Source organism: Hyperoodon ampullatus (assembly GCF_949752795.1).
Source record: "Hyperoodon ampullatus genome assembly, chromosome: 3".
Lineage (NCBI taxonomy): Eukaryota > Metazoa > Chordata > Mammalia > Artiodactyla > Ziphiidae > Hyperoodon > Hyperoodon ampullatus.
This window is the reverse complement of record NC_136916.1, coordinates 142,100,869-142,126,679: the sequence shown is the minus strand read 5'-3', so window position 1 is coordinate 142,126,679 and position 25,811 is coordinate 142,100,869. Positions and strand designations below refer to the sequence as shown.

General features: G+C 40.0%; 1 protein-coding gene across 2 annotated transcripts in view; it reads left to right on the top strand.

Annotated features, from left to right (window-relative positions):
* PPP2R5E (protein phosphatase 2 regulatory subunit B'epsilon) overlaps window positions 1-25,811 on the top strand; it is a gene marked incomplete at its 5' end in the record, with an annotated part of 155,017 nt that overhangs the window by 72,315 nt on the left and 56,891 nt on the right. For both annotated transcript variants that reach the window (XM_079698800.1, XM_079698799.1), the window contains one exon: window positions 10,939-11,135. In XM_079698800.1, coding sequence (XP_079554926.1) covers window positions 10,939-11,135 — 197 coding nt within the window. The remainder of the gene's footprint in view (window positions 1-10,938; window positions 11,136-25,811) is intronic.

Here is a 25,811-nt window from a genome sequence, read left to right as displayed (position 1 = left end):
TTAATAAATTTTTTTTTTCATTGTGTTCTGAATTCATGGCATTTTTTAAAAAATTATTTATTTTTAATTTAATTTATTTTTAATTTAATTTATTTTTGGCTACGTTGTGTCTTTGTTGCTCTGTGCGGGCTTTCTCTAGTTGCGGTGAGCGGGGGTTACTCTTCGTTGCGGTGTGCAGCCTTCTCATTGCGGTGGCTTCTCTTGTTGCAGAGCATGGGCTCTAGGCGCGCAGGCTTCAGTAGTTGTGGTGCGCGGGCTCTAGAGCACAGGCTCAGTAGTCGTGACGCATGGGCTTAGTTAAGCTCCTCGGCGTGTGGGATCTTCCCGGATCAGGGATCGAACCCGTGTCCGCTGCATTGGCAGGCAGATTCTTAACCACTGTGCCACCACGAAGTCCCTATCTGAGGGTTTTAAATAGATGGCCTTTGTTTAATTGAACTTTGGTATTATTCGATAAAATTTCAAAAATTAATATTTCTAAAACTTTATTTAGAATTTATTTTGTAAATGCTTTTAAAGTAATTTTGAAGATGTACCAAAAAAGTAAATGTAAGTCTTTCTCTACAGAAAATAGTTTTAATAGGAGTTATAAAATAGGGAATTGATTCCATACTGTATGTTGTAAATATTTGATAGACGTTTGTCAAATAAAGGATAACTTTTTGAAAGTACTTTTGGAAAGCACTCTACAGCCTACAAAACACTTATTCATTTACTTCTCACTCAACCCTGTGCAGTACATTTTCTCAGTTTTACAGATAAGGAAACTAATGCTCAGAGAAGTAAGTGGTTTGTCCAGTATCTCCTAGTAAACCATAAAGGTGTGATTCCATTTCAGAACTGGAGTGAAGGACCAAGTCCTTACGGTGTTTCCCAAGGTCCAACATGATCTCCTACACTCCTCGTCCCTTACTCTTCTGACCCATCTCCCTACTTTCCACTCAGGCTCCAGCCATGTTCGCTTCTTTGCTGATGCTCAGATTCACCTGCACACTCCCTGCTGCCAGGGTACCTTTGCGTTTACTATCCCTCTGCTCAGGCACTCTCCCCCCAGATACCCTCTTGGCTGACTACCTCACCTCCTTCAAGTATTTGCTCAAATGCCATCTTTCAGGTTAATAGTCCACTTAAAATCATACCCTCCATCCCAACATGTCTCATCCCCCTTGCCCTGTATATTTTCCCCCAGAGCATATACCATACAATGTATTTATTATTTTTAGTTGCAGTTATTTGTCTGTTGCTGCTGGAATGTAAAGCTCTGTGAGAGAAGGGGTTTTTGTCTCTTTTCTTCGTTGTGATATCCCTGCAGTGCTTAGACCTCAGTGAGTGTTCAGTGAATATTTGGTGAATGAATGCAAAGCCTATGCTCTTTGCACCAGATCTCCACTTTTCATTTATTAATGATACACTTGACAAAATTATTAGTATATTTTTGCTATGAAGGGCATTCCAAGTAATACTACTTCATTAATTTTGTGCATTCACCTTCATTTTGAATATTTTTTCTGTTGCATTTTTCTCTCACCTGTGAATATAAACCACTCTGTTTGTTTTTAAAAGTCAGCCAGATTTTTTTTAAAGAAAATGTTAGAAAGTAAGACATTATCTTTTTGGATATTAATAGGGGCAGGTAGTTCAAAGAACTAAGGAATCGTGCATTTTTTAGTTAGGTTTTTGTCAAGTCAGCTGGACTTTTTTTTTTTCTTTTTACTTTCATAAATGTATCATTAAAAACCATCATATTTTAAAATTTTATTTATGTATTTCTAGTTTTCTTGAGATATAATTGGCATATAACATTGTGTAAGTTTAAGGTATACAGTATGTTGATTTGATACACTCATATATTGCCAAATGATTACCACCATGGTGTTAGGTAACACCTCCATCTGGTCACATAATTATGATTTCTTTTTTGTAGTGAGAACATCTGAGATCTACTCTTTTAGCAACTTTCAAGTATATAATATAGCCGTATTAACTATAATCACCATGCTGTCATCAGATCTCCCAAACCTATTCATCTTATAACTAGAAGTTAATACTCTTTGACCAACATCTCTCCATTTCCTCTACCCTTCCAGCCCTGGTAACCACCATTCTAGTCTCTGTTTCTAAGAGTTTGACTTTTTTAGTTTTCACATATAAGCAGTATCCTACAATATCCATCTTTCTCTGTCTGACTTATACTTAGTCCATCTTAGTTGTAAAATTTGCATTTCATGACTTGGTATTATTAAAATATTAGGAAATAATTTATTCTATTAAATATGTTATATTAAACCTTTTCCTCTATTCAGTATAATTTTATTTCTAGAGGAATAAAGTTCTAATTTACGGTTAAAAATATGGGGAAATAAGATTCAATATGTAGAATTTATTGACTCAACCTGCATTTATTATGTGCCTACCATATTCTAGAAACTTCTTTTAGGGGCTGGGTATTAAAAGAAGAACAAGACACAATTCATCGGTTAAAAAAAAAAGGTCCCAGTGTAATGTGGCAAGTCCTTGAATGGAGTTATGTATAAAGTTTTATGAGGATTTTTATGTTACAGGATTTCTAAGGGCTCCATGGCTGCCACAGAGTGAGGTACTCCTATACTAATACAGGGTATATGATTATCTTCTCAGCTTTTACAGTCGTCTAAATACAATGGAAAGTAGTACTGTCATTACAGCTGGACATCTGTTATCCATGCTAGAAATGTTGGAACAAAGGAATGATGTGGCTCAGAGAGTCCCAAATACAGACTAGTGGAAAAGTTGTTACTGGTACTGGGCAAAGTGAAAAAGAAGTAGAAGGGAAGCAAGATCGAGAGAAAACGCATCTCTGTGTGTGTATGTGCTCGCATGTGTGCAGGCACGCACGCGTGTGTACCTGTGTGTGGAGGATTACCACCCTCCTTTTTAAGGAAGGATTTCTAGGTTTGTCCTTTCTCTTCTTTTACTATCCTAAAGGTCCTTTTGTTTTATGAAATTATAGTGGAAATAGGTGGTGGCTAGTTATTATTTTAATTCCTTTTCCTGAAATAAAAAAAAGTCAACCTGCTCTTTTTAATAATCTTACTGGTAAAATCCCCAGAGGGAGCCACTGTCAGGGATACTTTAGAATACTGTATAATTAATTCTTGCAGCCCTTATTTATTTATTTATTTTGGTATAGCCCGGCATGCTTCAGGAATTCCTTATATTCAAAAGGCCCTGGTCCCTATCCTCCTGGTGTCTCAGCTGTGCAAAGAAGCCCGTAGGTAATGAATTGATAGTAGAGAGATCGACTGTGTTAGAAGCTGTGGTGGCTTCTGTCCTGTTGATAAGTTTGGTGTCAGGAAAGTAATGCAATACCTATAATTAGGAATTGATCAATTTTTAAAATAAATTTATTTATTTTAAAAAGAATTTTTGGCTGTGTTGGGTCTTCATTGCTGTGCGTGGACTCTCTCTAGTTGTGGTGAGCGGGGGCTACTCTTCGTTGCGGTGCACGGGCTTCTCATTGTCGTGGCCTCTCTTGTTGCGGAGCACGGGCTCTAGGTGCGCAGTCTTCAGCAGTTGTGGCACGTGGGCTCAGTAGTTGTTGCTCGCGGGCTCTAGAGCTCAGACTCAGTAGTTGTGGCGCACAGGCTTAGTTGCCCCGCGGCATGTGGGATATTCCCGGGCCAGGGCTCGAACCCGTGTCCACTGCATTGGCAGGCAGATTCTTAATCACTGCGCCACCAGGGAAGCCCCTACGCATTGATCCATTTTTAAATGCTTTATTTTTCTTGTCCCGACAAGTTTCAATGACCACCTTGGCATTAGAAGGTAAAGCATGAGGGAGAATTACGAAAGGTTGGAAACAGAAATATTTATTAGAAATGTGTATGTGTGTGTGCATGTGTGTGTTTCCTATTTTTTCTGAGTAGAACATAGTGTCAAAACAGTGTGAAAGCTCTGAATCCTGTGATTTTGACGCTGAGGCCACTATTCTGCATTAGTGGACACCTTTGGGTTTTGCTTATAAACTGGAGTGTACCTATTTGTCAGCTTTTGGGAAAGGATAACTGGAGAGATCCATGAAAGAATAATAATACATGTTGCTTGTCCAAGCTGGGAGGAATCATTAATATATTATTATTATTTAAAACTTTAATTTACCCACCTACTATTGTTCACTCATTTAAGGCTAATTTTGTGCTGTTTAAGTTTTTTTTGGTTTTTTTGGTTTTTTTGCGGTACGCGGGCCTCTCACAGTTGTGGCCTCTCCCGTTGTGGACCACAGGCTCCGGACGCGCAGGCTCAGCGGCCATGGCTCACGGGCCCAGCCGCTCCACGGCATGTGGGATCTTCCGGGACTGGGGCACGAACCCGCGCCCCCTTCATCGGCAGGCGGACTCTCAACCACTACGCCACCAGGGAAGCCCTACATCTTTTCTTAAACAAATAACCAGCCATGACAGTTTACCCATTGCCCCAGTGGAGGTGGTGGTTGTTAGCTGCTACTGTTTATCACAGTCATCATCATCATTATTGTTATTGGTGAGGGCACTGGAGTAAGACTACCTGGGTTCAGATTCTAGCTGCGGTCCTTAGTAGTGGGTGATGCTGGGTAAGCGACTTAGCCGTCTGGGCCCCTGTTTTTCATCTGAAAAACTGGGATATTAATAGTGGCCACTCATAAGGTCTTCTGAGGATTAAAAGGGATAATGTGTGTCAGGAGCTTAGCACAGTGCTTTGCAGTAGTGAATGTTCGTTAACATTGTCATCATTCTTTTTACCTTGAAATATCAGTACTGGCCTTATCTGCTTTACGGTTTCTTTAATTAATGCACCTTGGTTTCCTTCTTTTGATACTATTTTTATGGTGTAGTAGTTCTATGAGACATGTTTTGACCCTAAAAAAAAAAAGGTGTATGCTAATAATCAGCAAAGTGTTTTTCGATCTTCCTAATAGACTGCGAAGAGTTCTAAAAGCAGCCAATTCTACATTCACATATTTATAGCCAAGGCAAAGAAGGAATGCTTTCACTGTTGTAGGTGTTGCCAACGACCTGCCTTTGCTTGAAAACCAGAAATTTTCCCTGTTAGCTTTAAATAAACTGAGAAAGAGAATTTCAAAGGTGAAGGAGATGAAAGAAGGATTTTAAAAGTTATTACTTTAAAAACAGTGGTTTTCAGCTGTGGTCACACATTGAAATCACATGAGCTGCTTCTATAAAATACAAATACCTTGTAGTGGAAACACACCCCACTACCACCACTATCATCAACTACAAACTTTTTTGGAACCCCTATTTTGAATACAGTAATAAAGTAATTGGAATGGTCAGGTATTTAATACTTATCTTAGCTCACATGTCAGTTTCTTATTTGCTTATTAACATGGAACTATCTTGTGTAACCAACATGGTATACTTGGGTTCAGTTCATAGTACATGAAGCCTGATTTTCTTATCTGCTTCATTGTAAGGATTTATAGTGGTCTTCGTGTTGTAATGAAATATTGTTGGCTATGTCTGTGATTTTTTTTCTCAAGTGTCAAAAGCAATTCCTAATGGAAGCATAGTTCCACAAATAAAATAGGATTCTTTTTAGGTTTTTTGAAATAGGTACAACAAAAAGGGAATGCTACCTGTTGTATCTATGTTTAGAAGTAAAGTTGGTGGCAAGGGTTTAGCCAGACCACATGGACAGGCTATTAGGCATTTTACCACATGTGCTAACATATCACACTTTAGTCCTTCAAGGCTAAGTCAACTTAATATTTTAGTGCTAAGCTCTTCTCTGTGCTGTGAGACTAATTTTCTGTAAATATATTCTCATATGCATATGCAGGTACAATTTTCATTGACTTTGTTGAAGTTTTGGAGGGTCGTTTGTGAGGGACTGATCGCATACTTGGATGGGGATGTGTTCACCTTAAGGAAAGTTCTAAAGGATGAGGTGGAAGGGATCAAAGACCACATTTACATGCTCAATCTCTGCAGGTACCTTTATTTTTTTGTGAGAATAGGGGAAATGGATGTAGAAGGGCTAAGTGTGTAATATTGTAGGGCATTTTCCGGTGAAAAGTATTGTTAATTTAGAAGAATATGTTTTCCATTTCTTTAGAATGGGAATAACCAGCTATAAATATTGTTCATCAGGAGCTCAAAAAATGTTACTGCTTAGCTTCCAATGCAAACATGACCATTTTATGGAAATTTTATCTGTATGCATTTAAACAGCTTATGTGTAAATAACTTATCAGCCCACATTTTTTTTTTTTAAACCAATCTGCTTTCTTCCTGTGATATTGTGTCTGATCAGTTTAATGTTGTGGGCCTTCTTTATTTCCTCGGTTGGCACATTTGCAGGTTGCAATGATTTTCAACAATTTGATTTGACTGGAGTGCCAGAGCACCAAACCCGAAGGACATTGGGCTCATGTTCTATTTCTTGTACCTTTGCTACTTTCTGCTTTGCAAAGTCTTGACTGAGTCAGGCCCCAAGGGAAGATGGGCTGATACTGGATCCAGGACTGTATGCCCCAAACTTTAGATGGGATGGAACAATGAAAGCTCTTGATTAGGGAGGAAGGAGCTTCTGCCAGTTATAAACAAATAAATAATAAATAAACAACCAGCCCTTAAAATCATAATGAGGGTGAGGGGACAGGTGTGTGTGTGCGTGTGCACGCGTGCACACATGTATGCTTGTGTAACTAAATGTATATAATGCCTGTTGACTGTTCTTTAGACACAGGAGAATCTTTGTCCCTTAATCTGTACTTGCAGCCTCCCTCTACTGTTGAATTCTGTGCCCATTTTTCCATTACCTTTTGCACTTGTAAATTTTAAAATTATTTGGGTATGAACACCTTGGAGGTGAGAGTAATCATTTCCCCAACTTACGGATGAAAATTGATAGGAGGCTGTTGAGAGATGGTGATAGAAAAGCACGTGTGAGAAAATGACTAATGCTGAAAAGGAAAGAGAAGGACAATACAGTGAGAAATGCAACTGCCAAAGCATCGACCATTTAGCTGGTCAGTACATTATTTCCTTGGGTGAGAAACATATTCTGGAAATTAAATTAATTCTAAGAGTTTTTCCAGAGCAGTGGAATCTGACCTTATGGAATCTTATCAAGCTGGGATCATTAGATCAGTTACTCTCCCCTTTAAATGAATACTAACATTGGATGGATGGGTTGTTGTGCTAATGACCTGCATGGTATTATATAACCACTTACTGATTCCTCATTATTTATGGTTATGATTCTGTGGGATTCCTCTCCTGCTGTTAGGGACGGCCTGTGCAGGACAGAGGTTTCCATTGGAAGATAGATGACACAAGCATCCATTGCCTGGTTTGCTTTGGGATTCTGTGATGACCCTTAATTTTTCTAGTTTACATTTATTTTGAACGTCTATATATATTTTTCCTTCATTGAAGTTACTAAACATTTAGATTTTCAGGTGGCTTGGATTTGGGAGGTGGGTAGCTTTGAGTTGTTAAAATCTAGTGTTACTGCATGTGGTCAAAATGTACTGCTTGTCTGATTTCTTCTTTTTGTCATTTATGAGATTTTCTTTATGGCCTAGTACCTGATACATTTTACAAATGTTTCTTTTTTTTTTTTAACATCTTTATTGGAGTATAATTGCTTTACAACGGTGTGTTAGTTTCTGCTTTATAACAGAGTGAATCAGCTATACACAAATGTTTCTTTAAAAAGAATATTTGTATTGCTACTGGGACTGGTTCCATAGACATTAAACTTGTATCACTGGAACCTTCTGCACTACTCAGAGTGTTCCTTCTCTGATCCTGGCTGGTCCTACCTTTTCACATTCTACTTTTTTTATATCCCACTGGGTCTAGGGAAATGAGGGCAAGGAGGGTGGGAGCAGCACAGCCATGTGGGGCAGTCTGAGGGCCAAACATTATAGGAAGAGCCCTATGCTTGGACTGTTGTGAATTAGGTCATCTTTCAGCACGAATGAGAACACAATTTTAAAAAGTTGTTGTAATGGAATTGGCTCTTTCAGGACACCATTCCCCTTTTTTCTTTTGGTCAGTCTTGATTACTTAAATTCTTTAATTTAGGTGAAGGAAGTTATTTTAGAGGAATTTAGTCTGTGATAAAGGGTAAAGCATAGCTTGTTGCTGTATGTGTTAATTTCTGGGGAATGGGCTAGAGGGGTTCAGCATGATAGTTTATAATGAGGGCATGTTGGAAATTAATTGGCTGATTTCTTTTTGTGTTCTTCCTCTTTTCTCTTTGTACATACCCTCTTTTATGGAATATGGTATTACTCTTATGTTTCACTGAGTTTGATTGTTGCCCAGTGGTGAAGAGTTCAGGCTCTGGAGCCAGTTTGCCTGAGTGGGAATCCTGTCTCCACTGCTTATTAGTTCTAAGACTCTGCACAGGTCACTGACTCTCTCTGTGTCTTGGTTTTCTCATCTGTTAAATTGAAAATAGTACCTACTGCATAGGGTTGTTGTTGGGACTAAATAAGATATAATATATGTAAAGTGCTTAAATAGTACCCAGTAATAGTGCTCAATAAATGTAAGCTTTTATCATTATTCCGTTGGTTAGGTAGATAGCCTGCCTCACATTTGTCTATGACATTATATCAATTTGGATAAATAAAGAATACATTTCAACTGTCTAACATTAAGAAAAAGAGCTAAATGTTAACTGCCTGAAATTTTTTAAGTAGCCAAATGTGAATCTCTTGAGTATCATTGCAGTGACCACAAAGAGTAATCATTGTTGTCACTGCTTAAATGATGGTTTGCTTTTTGGAGGAAAAGCTGTCATTTATAGATGCTTTTACATATGCTGAGTTAAGGAGTTCTCCATGTACATGGTCTGATTTTTTAAGCATTATTAAAGTTACTGTATCAAAAGTAGGATTAATTAAAATTTGTCCTGAAGACTTTAATGTTACATTAATAAGCCTTTTCTTGTTCCCTGTGCATTGTCAAAACTCCCCTTCAGATTTGAGGTATGGAGTCTGATTTAGAACTTAGAAGACTTCAGTAATTAACCATGATGGTCGTGTACATATAATTCATTGGTTAATGATATAGTCATGTTGATAAGCAGCCTTGTTTAGTTTTTGTTTGTTTATGTAAATACCTGAAGCAAATAGCAATGAAAGGGAAAGCTTGGTTTGTCTAAATTTAGTTCTTATAAAGCTTAAATGTTTCAGAAGTGATTAAGTCTAGGGTCATAGAATAAGACATATGTCATGGCTGAACTCAAGTCCCCAATTCTTTGACTATAAGATACATTAGGCCTTTGGGGATTTATGGGGTGGTGATGGAAGGGGCAACTCACTGGTTGAGAATAATTTCTAAATATGTAACTTGTTTTTGCTGAGAGTACCAGTGGTGCTATATACCTTTAAAAACATCGACTACTTCTTGTTCCCTTATATCTGGTAGGGAAATGCTATACTTTCTGATGCCCATTGCACCTCATCTAGGTTTACCCCAAAGTTGATGTCAGTAGGTGGTGTTTGGGGGGAATTATCCATGAGGTCCTGGGTACATGGGCTGGCGCTTGGGTTGTGGGCTGTGGGGAGGCAAGGGGGTTGTGCAGAGGAGTCATGTAGATCCTGTGACTAGGAATCTAGCCCTCTCTCCCTGCTGCTGGTGGCTGTAAGATGGGTGCTGTTAGCCGTTGCACTTACCTCCAGGGAGCAGGTGGCCCACGCTGTGAGGCCACTGTAAAGCATTTACTGGGAGGCTGGCAACTGAGGATGGTAGCAAGTGACAGGCCAAACATTGTTCAAGTCCTTCTTGAGTCGTACAGAAGGAATGTGGGAGTGTGGTTAGAGACCCAGGTGCTGAGCCCAGCTTCATAACTCATTCATTGTGGGACCTTCATGATTGTCTCTAATTTTCTCTGTGAAAAATAGAGAATAATAATATGATGCCACCTGCTTACCTCAAAGAGTGTTCTGAGGATTAATGAGTTAATCGCCTTGGATGAAGGCAGCAGAGGTTCTCTTGTTATAATTTCATCGCCTTTCCAGAGAAGCTCCAGTTTGGTGGAATAAAGTAGTGGAAAGAAGATAAGAGTGGAAAGAGCTATCGACAACTTAGTTGGTGTCTTTCAAGTCTAACTGTAGGTCAGGTTTCCATTCTCGCTGGGGAATTTTAGTGTAAAATTTCTACATATTTTTTAGAAATGACACCAAACCAAATGTCTGACCTGCTGCCTGTAGGAAAAGAACAGATGTTTATTCTGAGAACATATTAATAAAAATGTTAGTGGTTTTCTCCCCCCGTAAAGGAAGAAGATGGGTCAAAAGGGAGAGCCTAGATTTTAGTAGAGTTTGCTCGCATTGTCCCATTACTGACGTGCCCTTTTTGAGAGAGTTGGTATTGCTTGATTTTGTTGATTTTTCGAGTTTCTTTGACAAAGAAGCGTCATAGATATCAAGCCAAAACAAAACAAGAAATATAAACTCACACACCCAACAGTTGCTTTAAATACCAAGGATGTCAGCATGAAATTAAAATGAATCAACTGACATTTCTGCTTTGAAATTATTTTAGTAAAATTAATTTAAACCAACAGTGAAAACTTCTGTATCTACCTTATAATGGAAAGTTTGACCTTTTTCAGTGTTTTTGGCTTAAGGGTGTTGACATTGGGGTGTTTTTGGTTAAAATTTGCTTCAACTCTCTAACAGCTCTTGGGATTTTGGTCAATCTTTGGTGGCTGAATAGCAAATGCTGTCAATTGTGTTGGTACCATGTAGTTTCCAAAGACAAGGTCTCTGAAGTAGTGGATATGGTATCCCCTCCTGCCCATGTGTAACTGTTTAAAAGAACACTGTTGTCATGTGAATTCTTATTTTTTTGAGCTTGCTTTTGAAGTTAACTTTCACAGAGAATTCCTGTTACCTAGAAATTGATGACAGACTTACACCATTTCCTTTTTTTTTCTTAGACGTTCCATCCTCAGAGCAGCCTGAACTGTTCCTAAAGAAACTTCAGCAGTGCTGTGTCATTTTTGACTTCATGGACACGCTATCTGATCTTAAAATGAAAGAATACAAGCGCTCCACTCTTAATGAACTGGTGGACTACATTACAATAAGCAGAGGCTGTTTGACAGAGCAGACTTACCCTGAAGTAGTTAGAATGGTGAGTTTCTTTTTTTCGCCGCGGACACATTTAAGCACCTTCCTTAGGGACTCACAGGTGTATTTACTGCAGGGTCAGGTCACTGGAGGTCACCTCCACAAATGAGAGCCAACCTTCTGAGAGCTAAGCACAAGTAGTCGGCACAATACTAAAATTTGAAGAGCATGATTTCATGAGAATGAAATCCAGAACTTTTCATCTACAACAGTATTGGAGGAATCAGTGACTTCAAAATACGAAGCAAAGATTGCCAGGGTGTTACTGGATTTCTGGCATTGGGAAAAGAAAAGACACAGGAGAATCAACAAAAGTTTTAGATCTGTGTCTGAAAAATATTCAAGCCTGTTGGATGTCTTGATTTTTTTTTTCTCCCTGTTCACTGTGGTATATTAGAAATGGCTTTAAGCTTAATGAAATCGTGGTATGTAGAATCTAGGTAAAGCCTCTCTTGGCTTTATAAACTAATCATTCTCTTTATAATCTTAAAAACAGGAGTGATGTCTTTCATTATTTTTGAACAGCGTCTTGTAATTTGTGTGGTCGTTAAGAGTTATGAGAAGAAACATTATTAGCATAATACAAGTAATTATATTCTTATTGTGTCAATAATTATATTAGTTTTTCAGAAGCTGAGCCAAAATATAGTTTTCTGTTAGATTTCTGTGGGAGGGTTGCCTTCCTTGGCATCCTAGAAGATCTTGGACCTAGAGAGCACATGATATCTGGAGGAGGTGGGGCTGGTCTACTAACTCGAGAAGTTATGCTGAAGAGATCCAAGGGGGTCAGTGCATCATGGGAAGCCCGCTGGGGAATCTCGCCCACCCTCTGTGTACTGCTGAAAATGTACTTAGCCTTTCTTTTTCACTTTTATCACTTGTATTCAACAAATGCAGAAAAGAGACATCTGTGATGGGGTAGTTATGGTTAAAAATGAATAGTTCAGATTTGGGAAGGGACCTGAATTATCACAACTTGAGAAACTATGACAGATATATGAAGGTCATTTCAAAACAATGTCCAATATATTCCTCAGATCCATATTGGAGTGTATATTGCATTTGTTAATTTATAGGAACGTAAAACAGGGTTTTGTATGTTAACTGTTTATATTGTGGTTCTTGAGCAGTGGCTCTCAACCAGGGGCGATTTTCCCTGCCAGGGCACCTTGGCATTGTCTGGAGACATTTTTGGGAGTCACAACCAGGGGTGGGAGGTGGGGTGCTACCAGCATCTAGTGGGTAGAGGCCAGGAATGCTGTTAAACATCTTACAATGCACAGGACAGCATTGTACAACAATTTTGTAGATTGTTCTACAACAAAGAGTTGTAGATAATTCTACAACAAAGAATTATCTGGCCCCAAATGTCAGTGATGCCACTGTTGAGAAACCATGCTCTAGAGTTTGCATGTTCTCTACACCTCTTACCCTGATACTTAAGATCTTCTCTAGCCCACCTGCCTTCTGCAGAGCACAGTCCCTTGGTTTTAACCTACCCATGTCCTCAGCTAACGGAGGTATCCACCATTTATAAATTTCTTCTATATCTTTCCATGGATAGTCCGTGAATATTGAAGCATATACAAGCATATATGTATAAATATTGTTTTTTGTAAACACACAAATGGTAGCATACTATACACACTCTCTGTACCTTGCTTTTTTTACTTAGCAGTATGTAATGTACATCAGTACATATAAAGCTGCCTCATTCACTTTTATAGCTGCATTTCGTTGTGTGGATGTGCCATAATTTATTTAACCACGAGCCCATGAATATCCTTGTACACACCTCAGTTTGCCCTTCTGCGAGAACATCTGGGTATTTGTGGATTTGTTTTGTAATAGCCCCTTTCCCTGTTCCTGGACCTTTGTGAATTCCCTGCCCTCCTGCCTTTAATTCTGATTCCCCCCTTCCTTTCAAGATCTGGCTTACAGTGCTACCACTGGTTCCTGAAAAGCCCAGAGTTTTCTCCTTCCTTCACTTCTACCACTTCTTGGCAACTCACCCTTTTAGAATTTGTTCATTTGCTGCTATTTAATCCTTTCACACGTTTATCTGATTTTTCTAATTAGGCTGTAAGTACTCCTAAGCAGGAACTGTTCGGAGTTGTCCTGCACATCTCTGTGGCCTCTGTAATACCTCCTAGCCCAGGCCTACCTGGAGATTGTTGAATGAATAGATGAATTCCCTCTTAAAATAGGGGCATTTTAGGCTCTCAAATTAGGATGAAGATATTGGATGTCATTGGATTATATTCAGCTTTAAACCCAGTAGCTGGCGTAATCCAAAAACCCATTCATTCCTGTGAACCAACTTGGTCCTAAACCAGCTTGAGTCTCTCAAAGGAGACCATTTTCTCTTCTTACCACCTCCCCCCATGCCCCTCTACCCCAACAAAAGAACTTTTAACAAAAGACTCCTGGACTTCCCTGGTGGTGCAGTGGTTGGGAGTCCGCCTGCCAATGCAGGGGACGCGGGTTCGTGCCCCGGTCCGGGAGGATCCCACATGCCGGGGAGCGGCTGGGCCCGTGAGCCATGGCCGCTGGGCCTGCGCGTCCGGAGCCTGTGCTCCGCAAAGGGAGAGGCCACAGCGGTGAGAGGCCCGTGTACCGCCAAAAAAGACTACTGTCATTCGTGTGGGAATGTGTACTTTAAAATGTACTTGAGCCCTACTTTAGGAAGTATTGAATCTGTAGCATGCATGCTATTCTAGGGCATTAGATAATTGACTTTCTGGGTGATAGTTTAGGGTTCTCAGAGGTGTAATTTATTTTTCATATTTTGTGATTTGTGGAATTGCTACCTACTAATTTTGCATGGTTCCTAGACAATCTGGCATTTATAGAGAAGGAAGTAGCGTGGCAGAGTAGAAAGAGAAAGGGCTTTGAAACCACACAAACCTGGGTTCAAATGCCAACTCCGGCCATACTTACTTGCTTCATCACTTCGGACAGAGCCCTCCATCTTTGGAGTCCTCAGTTTTCGTGAGGTGCTAAGAGGTATGTGGCATTGGGGGAAGGGCAGCCACAGTCCCTCCTGCCCTGCTTCACGAATTGTCCACCTGAGGAAAGTCGTGCTTTGTTTGTACATCAAGGTTCTCACCACCTCAGACACACATACAACCTAGTAAACAGGGATTTATGTCTCTTTAAGAAGGGTTGGAACCAAGTCCCAACTTGCCCTCTACTCCCTTCTGTTTTGCCACGTGTGAGCCCCTTGTGTGTAGAAATCCTGGTGCTATTACTGCTCACTTTCCTCATCTGTAGTGTACCTACCTTTTGGGTATTTTGTGAGGATTGGCGATGATGTACGTAAAGCTCTTAGAACAGTCGCTAACACATGGCAAGCATTTAATCAATGATACTGTTACTATATTTTGTGATTTCATTATTAGATACTTGACTTTATAATCATTGGGGGAACCCAGAGTTCCTGTTTGTGGACTTAAAATGCTCTATTAGCTCGATATGCTATATCCCATTGCCTCAGTGGTCCTCAAATTCTGTAATTCCAATCCTGCCTGTTGAATAGTTACTGTCCCCACCTATTCCTCTTTCTTATTACTGTAAAATGAAACTGCTTCACTAGGATTAGTGAGGGAAATGGTAGTGCTTTTAATGAAATATCAGTGAAGCGATAGCTAGGTTTTGCAAACCAGGATGAGTGATGACTTAAGATGGCATGTTCTGATGTCAGTATTATTACCAAAACCTGATGGGACTGTACTTTGAGAGTTGCTATGCCTGTTAGGGTAAGAAAAGAGTAGAAGATGAAAGTAATCTATGAGTGTGGAAACCATTATTAGCATTTAAATAAAGTCTAGATACCACCTACAGACTCTTAGAATTAAGAAAGACAAATAACTCTTTATGTGTAAACAAAATGAAAAAAACAATATAGCACCTAACTCACCTGCAGAAGGGTAGTGTGGGGTAGTGGAAAGAGCCCCAGATAGAGAAAGTAGAAGCCACTGTCCTCATTTCTCATCCTCCACTTAACTAGTGGTGAGACTTGGGTTCCTCTCTAAGCCCCAAGTCTCCGCTTGTAAATGGAGGGAGTTGGCGGTGGTCTCTCACATCCTTCCAGCTCTGAAAAATACCAGCTCTTTCGTCAACACAGTGTAAGAAATTTAGAATGAATTCTGCCATTCTTTTTTTTTTTTCTTTTCTATTATTATTATTATTTTGGGCCGTGCTGCATGGCATGCGGGATCTTAGTTCCCCGACCAGGGATCGAACCCGTGCCCCCTGCAGTGGAAGCATGGTGTCTTAACCATTGGACCGCCAGGGAAGTTCCTGGATTCTGCCATTCTTAAAGTGTACAGAACACTGTCCAAAGTAGTTGCTTCTGCTCTGTAAGTGGTTTCTTCCATGTGTTTCTTTCTCATGGGGTCACATCTGATGAAAAAATGAGAACCAGGACTGTTAGTTCCTTAGGCTTTGGCACATTTTGCCGTGTATCATCTCAAGTGTCAGGCTTCTGTCTTTGAGGCAGTATTTTTACCACATTATGCTCATGTTTTGTTTCTGGTTCTGTTGCCATGCGTCCATTTAAAAGATTTCTTAGAATTTCTAGCTCTCCAAGTAATTTTGGGTTAATTTTTTTTTTTACTCAAACTTAAACTGTATTTTATACTCTTTATATTCACACATCTTCCTTTTCAAAACCATCTCTTTGGGGGATAGTTCAAATGTGAGAGGAAATCTTAACGGGTGAAGACATCATTTTAATTAATTCCAAGTAATGTTTATTGAGTGATTTAGAGCCATGTTTTTACATTTTGATGATTAAAAAAAGACACGACCCTGCTCTGTCAACAAACTCACAGTCTGGTAGAGAGGGCACTCATGTGAACAAGTAATAAAATATGTCATATGTGCATTAATAGAAGTATGTAGAAGGCAGGGAAGGAGTGGAGCAAGAGGGGGGTTAATCCGAGGAAGGTAGCGGTGGTCAAGGAAGGCGTTACAAAGCGAGGAAAGCCCGAGTGTTAAAAGGTGAAAACATGTTTTCCAGGGGCTGAAATCGTGTTGAAATGAAAGAGAATTACACGATGCAAAGGAATTCCCAAAGCGCATGCTATATTCAGAGGAACACAAGCAGTGCTGTGTTGTTACAGCATTAAGTGCACGTGTGTGGGTTGGGGAGTGAGAGGAGGTGAATGGTGGCAGTTGAAGATGCAGATGTGGACCAGAAGATCCTGCAAGAACCTCACAGACAGTGGGTAATCACTGAAAAGTCGTAAGCAGGGCAGTGACGCGGTCAGCTTTGTACTGTAATGGCAGTGAGCCAGGTAGATTGGAGGGGGCTGAACTTGAAGGCAGAGAGGAATTGATTAGGGGCCTGTTGTATTAGAGAAGTTGTAAGAGGGCCTCAACCAAGCACGGGGTGAAAGTAGAGAAGATGAGGAAAGGATGGCATTTAAGACTCACTAGGAGGTAAAATTGAAGGCACGTAGCATTTGCATTGATGTTTGGAGTGAGAGAGAGAGGAAGGAGTCTAGGATAGCTTTGGGAATTAGGTAGTCACGGTGCTCCTATTTGAGAAAGGTACAGCAGGAAGGGGAGCAGGTTTTTTGGGTGGAAGCTGAGTTGATTTTTGATGTGTTAACTTTTTTTTTTTTTTTTTTGTGGTACGCGGGCCTCTCACTGTTGTGGCCTCTCCCATTGTGGAGCACAGGCTCTGGACGCGCAGGCTCAGCGGCCATGGCTCACGGGCCCAGCCGCTCCACGGCATGTGGGATCTTCCTGGACCAGGGCACGAACCCGTGTCCCCTGCGTCGGCAGGCGGACTCTCAACCACTGTGCTACCAGGGAAGCCCTTGATGTATTAACTTTGAGGTTACAGGAGTCCTAGATGGGAAAGTTGGAGATGGAGATTGAGATTGGTAATTATTAGCATGAGAGTAGAGCAGGGGGGAAAGGGAACAATACTGGGACCTCAGGTGATGCAGAGAATCATTGTGCTTCAGTGCAGTGGTTCGGGGGAGGTAGTGGGTTGTATGTGAAACATGAGGAAGTTGAAATGACGGCGGTAGGTAATGATTGCACGTACAGCGGTGGAATCTTGGGTGTACTGTCCTCATTAGAGTAAAACCCTATCACTTCTTTCCTGCACAAAGTATACCTTGTTGCACTGGTCGTTTGCTGTTATTATTTTCATATTTTCTCTTTATATCTTGGCTTTTCTTGATTTCAGAGTCTTCCCTATTCCTACCTCATCTGTGGTTAAATCTCTGTATATCTCAAACTGTAGAATATATGATTTTCCAAAGCGAATGTAGTTTTAAGATAAAATATGTTGTACAACTCTTTCTTCTTTTTTCTATTGAAATCTTTCCTTGAGTCCTTTATATTGTTTCTTGGCCACACATTAGCTTCGTTTTTTCCCACTCTCAAATTATATCCTGTCACTTGGTTATCTAAGTGCTTTATCTTTTATACATTCTGTGACTTAACTGGAAATCAGAGCTCTGGTTAGCCTCTTAATAGGATAATATGGATTTGTAGAAAAATATGACGTCGCAATTAAAGGTCTCAGAGTCTGCCTACACAGACTCTTAGGAATGCTTTGTTAACTTCATTGCATCCTCTCTTGGCTAAAGGATGGAGGATTTCTTTTCATAAAATAACAGCTATCTAAAGGTAGCCTTGGGAATGATAACTACCAGGGGGGAATATGAAATTTCCATTTTTCATCCTCTTGCATCTGATAAGGAATATAACTGTACATCCTGGCCAGAATTTGCCTTGGAGGTGATTCTTTAGGCCCAAAGGAGATAAGATCTTTTGGTGTGAGCCATGGATGTGGGATGGGGGAAGGTGGGCTGCTTACAAGATTGGAAATATAAATAATGGGAAAGAATCGAGTGACATCTGGGAAAGTCATTTAGGAAGTGATGAACTTATTGGGGAATTTTTATGGATAGGATAAGTCTAAAAGATAGGACCTAAGAATTAAATTAGAAAAAGAATTCCTTGGTACTTTGAAAAGAATTTAAAGTTATGATGATGAAGATTACTAAAAGGTATTTTTAGAATGAGGTCAGGAAGAATTAGCATCTCTGGGTGTCCATCAGTTGGTTTCATAGGGGTTAGTGGACCTCCTGATGTTGAGTGCAAAATTTTGTGTGTTTTGCCTATTTTTGTGGGAGACGATCTGTAGCTTTTGATTAAATTTTCAAAGATATAATCTGACTCCACAATGGTTTAAGCTCAATTTTTACATATGCAGTGCTCTGCTTGATGCTGCTCTGTTGGAAAATATAGGATGAGATTGGAAAGGAGCAGGGTCTTCCCATTTATGGCAGTAACTAAAGATGCAAGATGAAGTTGTAAGAATGATTTCACCAATGAAACCATCCGGGCCTGGAGTTTTCTTTATGGGAAGGTTTCTGGCAGTAAATTCTTTTTTTTTTTTTTTTTTTTAATTTATTTTATTGAAGTATAGTTGATTTACAATGTTGTGTTAATTTCTGCTGTGCAGCAAAGTGATTCAGTTATACATCTATATATATATATATATACATTCTTTTCCATACTCTTCTCCATTACGGTTTATCACAGGATATTGAATATAGTTCCCTGTGCTATACAGTAGGACCTTGTTGTTTATCCATTCTATGTATAATAGTTTGCATCTGCCAATCCCAAGCTCTCAATCCATCCCTCCCAGACCCCCTCAATTTCTAAAATACATGTCTGACTATTCAGATTTTTTGTTTTACCTTGTGTCAGTTTTTGTAGGTTTTTATAATGGTTATACAGTTTAGAATTGTGGTTGAATACTTAATCCTTAGAGGTTCTTCATAAAGGCGTGCACCAACAAAAGAAGGTCACCAGCACCTGTACACCTTCCACTGTTAGCAGCATAATAATCTGCAGCAACTACTGTGTGGATGAATTCAGTCTTAACAACAACCTTGTTTTGTATTATATATTATATAATTATTTTATTTTATATTATATTATATTTTGTTATAGTATTATTATATATTATTTTATAGATGATGTAAAGGAAGTAGAGAGAGGTTAAGAAACTTGCCCAAAGGTACTCACCTGGGTAACTGGCAGAACTGAGGTTTGAACCCAGTCTGTCTGGCCACAGGGCCCATCCTCTTAACTGCTGTGCCGTAATGCTCTCCTGGGATCAGTCTTTCTAATAGGAATGAAGACTAAAATCTCTAAATTTGGACTGTTGCCTCAGTACTGTGTTCTCTTCCTGAGCCCCTCTAAATAGGTCATAACACCTTGATGCTCTCCCTCTACCTTTTCCTTGCTTGTTATTTTATCAAATAATAGGCTCTGGGGTTAAATGTTTGTTTTTGCTTAAGAAACAGCTTCCCTTTCACTCCGTCTCCCCCCACCACCTCACTGCCCTATATATAATAACTACATTGCCTTTGTGTTATTCTCCAATTAACATTTTTTCTCTGCCCTACCACTCCTTCCCAGTAGGCATGAGTACGTGGTAAATGGGGGTGAGGAGGACCTCAGGAGGAAAGCTGTGTAGTTCAAAAGTCTCCTCTGTTCCATCCTCGAGATGGTCGTATCCCTCAAGTTCATGTGCTCCCGCCATGCTACTTCTCTCTTTGCCCCACTGTTAGAAGCAGGCAAGCTATGTCAGCAGCCAAGGGATCCCTAAATTGCTTGGTTAGCTTGGATTGGAGCAAGGGAGTTAGATGATTTAAATGTCCCTCCATCTCTATGATGGCCCCTAATCCTTGGAAGCACTTAACATTTGTACAGCCTGCTTTTCCTTTTTGTGGTCCTCCCTGGGTCTGTGATATAGATGGAATGACCTGGGCCACTTACCTAGCCGTGTGATCTTAGCTGAGTCTTAATCCTCTTGAAGTTGTTACCCACTGTAACTTTATAAAGGTTGTTGTGATGTGGTTACTGTTACCATTATTCATAGTACCACCTTTGCCACCTCTGCTAGACTTAACCTTTTTTGTTTGGATGGATTAATCAGTTTTTCTGGTTACAGTGAAGTCTTGCTAGCCTGAAAGCTTTTTTGTCTCTTTAAGATGACTTTCCATATCTTTGACTGTTGATTTTAAACTTTAATTCTCTCTGGGAAATTTTATTTTCAAGTCCTTTTTTGAGGGTGTGGGGAGAGACCTGTAAATCTGCAGGTGCCTGTGTGTGTATAACTATATATATACATGTGTATATATGCTGCCCTCAGTTCACCTACATAAAATTTTTCCTGATATTACTTACATAGTAATGTCCACACTGTATTAATAATTTACCACTTCTCTCCTGCAAACATTCTCTCTTAAAATATCAGACAGGGATTTTAATGGGTTTAGTTTTAATTTAAACATTTTAAGGAGCAGATTTTTACTCAGGAAGCAATGAGCTACTCATCATTGCTGTTTGCTTCATTTACAAGCTGTAGTCCCTGTGGCTTAACTGCTTTACAGATTGTTCAGAGTTTTCAATATACTTAAAATGGTTTGACAACTGTGACTTGTCTAGCACTGATCTATCCAATACTATCATTTCACTGAGATAAGAATATTCCCCCTCTTTCTCGTCCCCGCCACACCCCCAAGCTGGCAGCAGAGTTTTGCAGGATAAGTTACAGTATTGCATTCAAGTTTTGATTCCTCTTTTATCCCACCTTTTAATTTAACCTTGAAACTGAAAATATGGTTAGCAGTGTAAGCAATACTTCTGGAAAAATCTGCCAAGAAAATGGATGATATAATGATTGGGAAATACTGCCTGTGGTATATATAAGTGGGTCTTAACCTCTAGCGTAGGAATTGATGTTAGTTTATATGGCTCAGTCTTCTCTTTACTGAGGAGAGACAGAAATGAGAGAGGTATTTATTGGTTGATTCTCTAAGGGGAAAGCCGGTTATGCCACAGTCGTGCATTATTAGCAGGAAGAAACTGAGAAAATGAGTGTCCTCCATGTGGCATTCTCAGAGACAGTAACGCTTGAGGCAAGAATTTGGCAAGAAAACAACGCAGGTCATTTCCAGGAGGTAGGTGGCTTCTGACCAATATTAAAAGCCAAACTTGATGTGTAGATGAAAACAAGAAGAAATATGCTCTCTGGTGACTTCTGCAGAGGAAGTTCCCTCTGGAAAGTGAGGGTAAGATAAGGGACTTTAGAGTAAAAATGCAGTTACAATGATGAATAGAGAAAGGTGCGGGTTAATGTGGCAGTGGAAGAGGGAGAACGGGAAAGACCAGAGCCTAAGGCAGCGTGCGGGGTGGTGGTGGGGGGTGCGGAGGAAGCAGTGCCAGGAGGGCAGAGGGTGACATACAGAAGAGAGATTGTTTCTGAATAAAAATAGGACCTGTTATAATTATTTGGTAAGTTGGAGAGTGAGTTTATTTTTTAATAAAATGGATAAGTAAGGTATTCTGGAGAGTATAATGTTTCCTGGCCCTACAGAAAGGTGGGTTACAAACAGAGAGCGGGGGCTGGGCAGGTGCTCCATGGGCTACCTTGAAATACCATGGAATTTCCCTTCCTGAAGAACTTGAGGCGTTTATGAGAATAGAGTGGAACATTCTGGAATAATGCAGGCCTCTTCCTTTTGCGGGACGTTTGGCTTTTTCTCTTAGAAGTTAGAAACATTTGTTAAGCTTAGACAGTAGATAAGGTGCTAGAAAGTTGAGTTTTGTATTTGTGCTGCCATCAGGTACAAAGTGGGGAGTTTGTCATGCCCTATTCTGGAAAGTAAGTGTAGTTATTTGAAGGGTGAAATAATTGGAAGGCAATGGTCTTTAAAAGCACATTGAAAATGGAAGCTAGGGACTTCCCTGGCGGTCCAGTGGTTAAGACTCTGCACTTCCACTGCAGAGGGAATGGGGAACTAAGATCCCGCATGCCTCGCGGTGTGGCCCTCCCAGAAAAAGGAAGCTAAAAGGGTTGGTGAGCAGTACCTGCCCCTAGAACCCTGTCTTGGTTCCTTTCCCAGGAACTTACACCCACGCTCCTGTCTCCCCCTCCAAGATGAGGCCAGCGTGCCTCAGTGAGGCTGGTGAGGGAGAGCTGTCTGTCTGGAGGGGTGTTTCTTACTCAATTTATTATGAAGCAGTAGTATCTGGTAAAGGGTGATGTTAATCTCTGGTCAAATGTAGGTCAGGTGTGTTTTGTTTTCACTGCTCACCCTTTAGCTCAGGGCTTTATTTTACTAATGAAGGGTCACAGAGACAGAGACTTACACACAGACACAGAGTAAGGTGCAGTGACAGTTTTGACAGTTCCCTGTTTATTTTCAGTGATTTCATATAAGAACACATACTCAATAGCCAGAAACTCTGCCTCAGGAGCCTCAAGTGTTGTGTGCGTTTTTTTAATTCAAAATTCAAGAGGTTTAAATTTTCTTTTAGCATTAGCTGATTTTGAACCGTAAAGTGTTTAAAGCAGATGTTAAAGGACTATACGTGTTCTCAAAAAAGCCCCGTGTTGTTATTGTTTTATCAACTTGTGCACTTTGGGTCTTACCAAAATGACATAATTTACCAGTTTTAGTACCTTTCTGGGATGTAGGATCCGAAGTCCATGCGTAATGATAATGTAGCAAAAACCTGGTATCACAGGGCTAGCCTGTGTGTGGGACGTGAGTGCTTGACTGCCAGCAGCAAGATGGCCTGCTCCGTATTTATACACAGTAAGCACTGTGACTATTGCAGTGTTTACACCTCTATTTTTGGATTCCAAGATTTAATATCAACAATCTTCACTTTTGGATTCACTGCTACATTTCCAATTTTGGAGACAGTGCAATATAGTTGTCTCTCTGTGGGAAATATTTCCCGGTGATGGTTCGTGTGGGGATAATAGACTCTAGAGAGAATTAATTTAACATTACTGTCAGCATTTCAGCAGGTAAAAAGTTGCCTCTTACTTTGAGCAAAGTTTAGTCTTGAAATAGAAGCCTAATGGGAGTGGAGGGTTCGTGGTTGGAATTTGTGGGTAATAAGATGGAGTGGCAGGGATGGGTCTAGATTACAGAGGTCTTGGCAAGCTAAGTAGAAGAGGTTAGACTTAATCTTGTGGACAGCAAGCAGAGAGTTGCTAAGGTTTTTGAATAGGAGGTGAAATGTAAACGATATTCTTATTTTTCTTTCTCCTGCCACACAAAAAAAGCTTCCTGCCAGCCCCTTTACAGAGATTTTTGGCTGGCATATTTAACCCAGGATGGCCGGTGGCAGAAGGCTGTTGTCCTAATCTTGTCAGATGGTAGCAAAGGAAGAGGAATTGGAAAAGAATATATAAAGGAACTCCCCATCTTCTCTCTTTTTTCCTGTGCTCATAAAAGAACGTTTGGAAACCAGAGAAAAAAATGATCCATAGTTTCATTATTTAAATTCAATCATTGTCCACATTTTGGCCAGTTTCCTCCTAGTCACTGTTTTAAAATGAGATTTTTCCCTTAAATAAAAAATTTTTAGATATGCTTACATGGAATACAATTTTAAGAACAGGGCTTAGGCAGTGAATGTTCAATGAATTTAACAATTCTATACACTCATGTAACGATAATGCCAGATCTAGAACATTGCCGTCACTTAAGAAAATTTCCTTGTTCCCTTTCCTGTTTTCCCTTGTTAAAATTTTTTTTCTAATCTTACTATGTATTTAATTTTGCATTAAAAATTTCTTTAGAATTATGATGTAAACATGCTTTCATGTAATTAAATATATTTTAAAAACATCGTTCTAATGTCTGCCTCATACTCCATCATGTGGATATACCATTGTTTACTTAACGGTTTTCCCATTTGGGTACATTTAAACTGTTCTCAAATTCCACTATTAAAAGTAACACCGGGACTTCCCTGGTGGTCCAGTGGTTAAGACTTCGCCTTCCAATGCAAGGGGTGCGGGTTCCATCCCTGGTCTGGGAGCTAAGATCCCACATGCCTCGTGGCCGAAAAACCAAAACATAAAACAGAAGCAATATTGTAAGAAATTCAGTAAAGACTTTAAAAATGGTCCACGTCAAAAAAAAAAAAAAAAAGTAACACCACCATTAGACCCAAGAGACATTGTGAAGGAATAAATAAAATGACTTGTTGATAAGTTGCATAAAGCAGATAGCGGAGAGGAAGAGTTAAAGAAAATTCCGAAGGGTTAGACAGATGAGAAAGGTGAGAAGAGAATTCTCTTTCAGGGGGAAGTAGAGGATGTGATTGGTTTTGACTAGAATGAATTTGAGATCTAGTGAGATGTCAGAATTGCTCTGTACATAATTGGAAATAATGGAGTTAAGGACATCCTAGTGCCCTGGAAACAGAAGTCATAGTAGAAGAGATGACAGAGAACTGAGTATTGAGACAAGAGCATCATGCCAAGGATTCAGCTTTGCTCGACCTTGAGTTGTAGTGCTGATTTTTCTTTTGAGATTTGTGTACTTGTTCATTGGGTGAAATTGATGACTTTGAGGCATTCATTTGACTTCTTTATTCAGTATTCCAAGATCCAGAACGTGCTTTGCTTTCTATTTTGATTCACACTAAGACCTTTTACTGTGATTGGTGCTAATTCTGAGAAAGAAAAGTTGATGTGGGCATCTCTCACTTTACCTTGGCTGAGGTTAGAGCAGCTGCCATTTAGTTTTCTTGTCGTTCTGCTGGATTCTTTCCCACTAATGGGGGATTGACATTTTTGCATAAGAAAATTAAATTGCCTGAATTAGAAGAAGTTACTGGAGAATGGAAGAAATAATTTAATAGGAAACAATTGCTAACTTTTGAGTAAATAGTGCAAATTGAACACATATATGCGTATGTTTACTTCCTTCATCTCTGAACCCACACAAAAATTACTGAAAGGAAATAAAGCCCACAGGAACAAAGCAAAATGGAGAGGACATCTCAGACTCAACATTTTGGAAACCAGAAAGCAAATGAACTGGTGGTCACTACCTTGGCTGATTAGAGACAGTTGAACCCTAAGCAACAGCAAGGACAGTTCAGAAGTAGCCAACTCATACAGTATTAACCCCTGGAAGGTGCAGAAAGGTACTTTTCAAAGTAAGGGTGCATGGGGGCAAAAATAGGAGACTTGGTGGAAGGTCTGTTTAAGAAGTAGCTGGAACTCCTGATCCTACCCACTCCCCCCAAACCAGGCAGCCAGATGACTGCACCTCCCAACTCCCAGCAGAAGACTGAAGGGCTCCGCTCTGGAGGGGCTAAACTGGAGGGAATCTAGACTCAGGGATATTGGGCACAGTTCAGAGCAATCGTCCCTTTCTGAAAGCAGGGAATCATGCTGAGTGGAAGGATCCTTAACCCTCTTCCCCATCCCAGCTCCCAGATCCCTTTTGCTGCTACTCTGGAGATGGATGTTTCATTTCTGGAGAATCAGACAAGCCCAAGAGAAAAGACCCAAAGGCACCAATAAAAGGAGAGTTCCTGGGAGGACGAAAGGGGGGTTGTGGTAAGGAAATGGCCCGGCCGGTCTCAATGCCACCCTCTCATACAGGGCTCCCATTTTAATATGCCCGGATGTGGCACTGTGAGTAAGAGTGCTGATTTTGTGGGTTTGAGTCCTCTCTCCTTGCTCTGTACTGGCATTAATGCTATTAGTTAGTTTTGTGAGATTTTGAATTTTATATAAGTGCACATGGAGGGGGCTCTGCTCAGATATCCTCCTCTTTCCCTTGCATCCCCCTACCCTCCCGATCTCTTTTCCTGC